General features: G+C 49.1%; 1 protein-coding gene across 2 annotated transcripts in view; it reads right to left on the reverse strand.

The window, feature by feature from the left end:
• Positions 1–5,149, reverse strand: part of VAPB (VAMP associated protein B and C) — a 49,087-nt gene extending 43,938 nt beyond the window's left edge. Inside the window, exon 1 of one of the 2 annotated variants that reach the window (XM_082643965.1) lies at positions 4,837–5,149. In XM_082643965.1, the coding sequence (XP_082500091.1) occupies positions 4,837–4,894 (58 nt within the window). In that variant the 5' untranslated portion in view covers positions 4,895–5,149. The remainder of the gene's footprint in view (positions 1–4,836) is intronic. The other variant, XM_082643964.1, reaches the window with a different exon arrangement.
• Between the last annotated feature and the right edge of the window lie 851 nt (positions 5,150–6,000).

The raw sequence follows: 6,000 nt of genomic DNA on the forward strand, positions 1-6,000 counted from the left end.
AGCACTCTTTGTGTTCGTCTTTCTTGTCGTCTTGCTGAAAGCTATGCTCATTTCTTCCAAATCATGGTCATCCTTCAGACGGCAAATTTTTCAAATACAAGTGGGAGATATGTGAAGCAATCTTGGAGATAACTCCTTATGTAAAAATTCAAGTTTCAGGTTCTAAAAATCAAGTCTAAGGGTAGTATTTGAGTATAACCAATATAGTTTACTCCCTTGATTCCTCCCCTGATTTTCAGCAACTTAGTGGTAATATTACAGGGTCAAAGTTCTCAGTATTTTGCCTTCCGCGCTGGAAGGAAAGATACTATATAATTTTAATAAATAAAAGACAGTGTTAATCATGTTTAAGAGTTCACCTCTTTTATAAGCATCAATTCAGACTAATTATTTTAATAAATCCACACTTGGATGCAAAGCTACCAGGTTTATCATGAAGAAAACTGTGTTCATGTTACAACCACACACAACAAGGAACTATCACCATATAAGCACATAGCCGAGAACTATCCATTTCTTCCTTAAGGAGTTAACCGTGAAGAAGAGAAGTAAATAAGTGGGTAAAAGTAAGTTAACTTCTACCTCACATTCCTCTCCCAGGAACAAAAACTCAGAAGTAAATAACACAATCTATGAAGATTTAGGTTTGACTCAAGGTTGGTAAGTTTAATGCCACTTGCTTCTTATAAGCAAGCTGGTTAATAATTAAATAAATGAAGATGATCTATTCAGGATGGATTTAAACCACTACCATAAAGAATCTTAAGCACACTGCTGACATTTTGTTGTGCTGTAAAACACAGTCTGCTCTATGTGATCATGAAATGTTAAGGAAATCAGTGCTATGCTAAAACTATAGAGAATTAATGCTGTAATTAGCATCTGAAAGATAATTACTGCATTGAACAGACTATATCTACAAGATGTTATAATTTTTTAGCTTCCTAAATACTAAACTACACGTTAACTTAAGAGGGTGAACTAATGATTCTAAGCACGCTTTCCTTATACAAAAGAGACTGTCCCTAACCTATCTACCCAAGTTCCTATTTCCACCCCAGAGTGGTCATCAACCACACCAATCCAGTGGTGCTACCCAACCTGTGACCCACACTGACCAACAGCAGGACTACCCGAGACTTCTAGAAGGCCATGGTTTAGTCACACAATAAAGCAAAAGCAATGGGTCCACAGCAGGTTTAAATCTTAACTACTCAGCTCACGAGGACGGTTAACTGACCACTCTCAGGTAACAGTATCACGAGATGGGGAGAATGCCGGAATGTGAAGAAGGATTAAGAGTCCTGGGCAACGACCGAGAAAATACAAGACATACTACTGACCGTGGATGGAATCTATGGAAGGGGGAGGGGAGGAGGAAAAAAAGAGATACAAAATGCCCTGAAAGTGACTCATTCAAAAAGCTCTCATTGAGCTGGGCAACACGTGGGACCTCAGAGTGAAAAAGAAAATGATGTGGCCTTGGAAGAGGTGAGAGCAACAGAAAGAGCAACAACGCAAAACACACCTCCCAGGTTGTAGAAGCCCTTAACTCTTCCAGAAAGGTGTCCCCAGTCCAAAGAGATCCTACTGCTTCACCAAGGCAAATGTCGCAGTGTCATGCTCCTTTCAGGAGGCCAGGAATCCTCCTCCTTTCGACACTCAACACAAGGCAGCACGGCACTTCCTATGAGACTGAACGAGGTCCTGCAAGTCTGTGCCCTCTTTTCTTCTGCAACATCCTTAACTTCAAAAGAATCACACAGAATGCCCAAGGCGAAAAAGAATCCAACATATACAACCCCATATCATTTTAGGCTACACTTAAAAGATGACTAATTTTTTCCTCTGGATGACAAGCATTTTAATTATTATCTTCTTAAGCAAAGTTAGCTTACGAGTTTGATTCATCTAAGTGAACCGTATGAAGTCAGAATCATCACCCCAAGTAATCTGGAAGACACCAGTTAAATGTGCCAGTTCTCATCCTGAAACGAATGCTGTTTATACAGCAAAACAGGGTATTGAGCCTCTATTCTGACTTCACAATCTTAGTCCTCAGTTTAAAACTAACCAACAAACAAATCATAAGGTGGTTCACATATGCCTGCAGATGCCTCAAGCCAACAGCCTTCAACAATTTGACACTGTAACTTTCCTGGATCACTTCCCTAGCAAAAATATCCAGTGACTTTGGCCATCATTACTTTGGTCAGCCCTAGGCCAGAGACAGGTCACTCTTCTTTGCCATACCTTTCAGGTAAAGAAGTTGGAATGATGAAACCAGTGGTGTAAATACAACCCGTCTCTGCATAACACTGCACATTTACAAAGCAGCTGAGCAGCCATAATACCAACAAAACTTCCTACACGAGGCAAGGGAGATATGAGCGCCATTCCCATGGAGTAAAGAGTAATCCCAGGCTTTGGGGCGCAAAGTGGCCAGCCCAAGGTCAAACATCACTAAGTAAAAGAACTGGGACAAAAACGTCAATTTTCTCCAATTAGTGCCTCTTTCTATCACATCACATTAGAGGAGAGTGTATGTACCAGGGGTGGGGTTAAGGTTGCAGGGGATCAATCAAGGAAGAACTAGCCGAGGAGACACAACACAGTGTGCACTTGGACACTGGCTGTGTCTGTGCACAGAGGCCTGAGAAGAACTGGCTCCTGTCTACTAGACAGCCTCATCTCCTCCTTTGCCTCGTGACCCCAACAAATGCTCTTTGTCACTGTCATTCCGAAATACTACTGGCATCCCAAAGGAGCCCAATCACCTCCGTCTTCGTGCCTCTGTACGTGCAATTTCCTCCACCTGACATGCTCCCCAACCCTTTCTGCTTTTCACCTGCTTCCATTCGACCTTTAAACTCTGCTCAAATGACACCTCCTTCAGGAGTTGACCTCCTTAGTGCGCTCAGAGTACTCTGGACTACCCTGCATCACTGCACTGTGCTGGCTGATTCTGTCATCTGCTCTCTTCCCTAGACCTAAGTTCTGGGGTGGGGGGTTGAGGGACAGCAGGGGCCTACACGTGATGTGACTCATCTCCTGGTACCTGGCACGTGGAGCAGGCGCTGAAATGTCTGTGGACTAAATGAATGCACGTGCCAATTCCCAGGAGTAGCTAAGCCAGGCTTCCAGGGTAGAGAACTTCAGACAACTCAAGTGGAAACCATCACCCTCCACATTCAATTGAGTCACCTGGATTCCTTTCTCAGGCGGGGGATGAGAACATCACGTAAGCTATAGCACGGTTGTGGAATTATAATCCACGTTAGGTTTTTGGGGTGTTTGTTTTAACTGGAAAACCTTCAGTTGTTTATACATTTGGAGTCACTTCCAAATGTGACCATCTGGAGATTGTTAACCTGGGAAGCTAAGTGACAGCCACAGCACTGGAGTATTTCCCAGGGGTCGGACAGCATAACTGTTATAGCGTGAACTCTGAAATCTGGGTTCAAATGTGCCATTTGCCAACTGAGTAACTTTGGGTCCGTTACCGGACACTACCTCCTGCCGGTACATTTAAAGTGGGGTGCCTTGGGGCCAGCAGGCATTCCAATGCCACAAACATCTATCGAGCAGCCACCCTAGGCTAAGTGTTGGTGACACAGCGGTGACCTGGCCGTCCAATGCAAGCATAGTCTCATCAAGCCAGCCTGTCTTATTTCCTTCACAGCACTCACCACTACCTGAAACACTCTCGTGTGCTGGCTTGTGGCCCCTCCCTACAAGGTAAGCTTCATGAGAGCAGGGGTCTTGTCTGTCTTGTCCATTCATCTCTCTCAAGGGCGAAGCAATGTCTGCTACACAGTTACTCAGTCCCTCTGGAAAGAAGGAATGGCCAAGTCACATGAAATCCCCCGGCTCTGATATTTTGCTGGAGAAGGAAGGGGGAAAAGATTAAAACTAAGGGTACAGGGATTTCCCTGGTGGCACAGTGGATAAGACTCTGAGCTCCCAATGCAGGGGACCCAGGTTTGATCCCTGGTCAGGGAACTAGATTCCACATGCATGCCGCAACCCACTGCAACTAAGACCCAGTGCAACCAAATAAATAAATAAAATAAAAATAAAAATAATTTTTAAAAAACTAAAGGTACACATTTCAAGGGTCTCTGGCTCGCCACAAACACATGTGGCCCCCTGGGCTTCCTCGGGCTCCAGTCCCAGGCGGCTCCTGGGAGAAAAAAGATCTCGCCACCCTGACAGCCCCGCACGGCTGCGGAGACATGAGCAACGGGCACGAGAAAGGCAGGAGAAGGAAAGCTGGGCCACGCATCCCGTCGGAACTTCTGCGGACGTTCCTTTCGTTCATTTGCTCAACAGGTACTTATTAGGCTCCTAAGGCGTGCGGGGCATAAAGCAGAGACGTGACAAAGTCCTGTCCTCATGGAGCTTCCCCCCTTACAGACACGGTACACAAGTGCGTAAAGTGGTCCTTTCAGCGAGTGGTAAGTGCCGAGCTGCCACGCGACAGGGGGCGGCCGCAGGTGTCCACGGCGGGGTGGCCAGCCAGCGAGAGGCGACCTCTGACCCAGGGCCTGAGCCTTCTCGGCACAGGCGGCCGCCGGGGCCCACACTCAAGTGAGGAGGCCGCATTCGGGACAGGAACGGCCAGAGCGGCAACGAGGAGACTGTCTCGAGGGCGAGGCGCGGGAGGCTGCGGAGGAGCAGGCCCTGGACTCCCGCGCCGGACGCCTGGCCCTCGGGGCCCGGGGAGCGCGGGCGGGCGGGCGCCGCGGCCGGGGGGCCGACGTCACCACCGCGCCGCCGGGCCCTCCGGAGCGCGGGCCGCAGCGGGGGCGCGGGGCGGCGGGCCTCCGGGCTTACCTCGGAATTTGAGCTCGTGTTGCGGCTCGAGGCTCAGGACCTGCTCCACCTTCGCCATGTTCCTCGGCGGCGGGACACCTCGGGCGGGGAGACCCCTGAGAGGTCACCTGGGGCGGGAGGCGTGAATGCTGCGCCCCCTTTAAATTTGGAATGGGGGGGCCAGCCGGGGCGCGGGCGGGGGTCGCCTACGGGGTGCGCGCCGGGGGGCTGCCTACGCGGTGCAGGCGCAGGGGCAGAGGGCGAGGGCGAGGCCGCGGCCGCGGTGCCCAACGAGCGCACGGCACGCACGCACGCACGCACGCACGCACGCAGCGACGCACGCACTCACGCAGCAGGCCCGCCGCCACGGCCCGGCGCGCGCTCGGGCGGTGGAGAGCTGAGCGCGCCGAGCCCCTATCGGCCAGTGCGCAGGCGCGGCGCTTGCCGCGGGGGCGGAGCTGCCGGACGGCAGGGGGTGGGGCGTTGCGCAGGTCCGGGGGAGGGGCGGGTGGGGGACGCCCAGAATTGAGGACCGTCCCCCTGAAGATTATTTTTTCAGGGCCCGTGGGAGCCAGGCTTTGTGTTAAGTGCTTTACTCAATAATAATAATTAATAAGAATGAACTTCCACTTTCCCCTGCTAATGTGGTGCCAGGCACTTAGAGATTTTGAATAATAATGAAAGTACTATTTATTCTTATTATAAACATGATGTTTATGGGTGAATGATGTGTGCTAGGCGCGATGATGTATGGTAAACAATAAATATAAATTTAGTAAGCTACCAATTATTGCTTGCTCATTTTGTGCCACTCTGCTGAACGCTTTGGATAACAACAGCATCAATTATAATAAATAAAAGCTACTCTACATTAAATGTTTACTATGTAACAACCACTGTGCTGAATCCTTGCTACTAAATGCAACAAATATTTAGAAATACAATGATCAGAAATATTGACCTGGTTCCTACCCTCTCACTAGAGCCCATAGGAGAGGCAGCCTTTGAATAAATAACTGCACAGAAAAAGTACATGATTAAAAATTACTGAGACCCCCTGGACTTCCCTGGTGGTACAGTGGTTAAGAATTCACCTACCAATGCAGGGGACACGGGTTGGAGCCCTGGTCCGGGAAGATCCCACATGCCACAGAGCAACTAAGCCGGTGAGCCACAGCTACTGAG

The sequence above is a fragment of the Mesoplodon mirus genome (genome assembly GCF_964341445.2).
Source record: "Mesoplodon mirus genome assembly, chromosome: 15".
NCBI lineage: Eukaryota > Metazoa > Chordata > Mammalia > Artiodactyla > Ziphiidae > Mesoplodon > Mesoplodon mirus.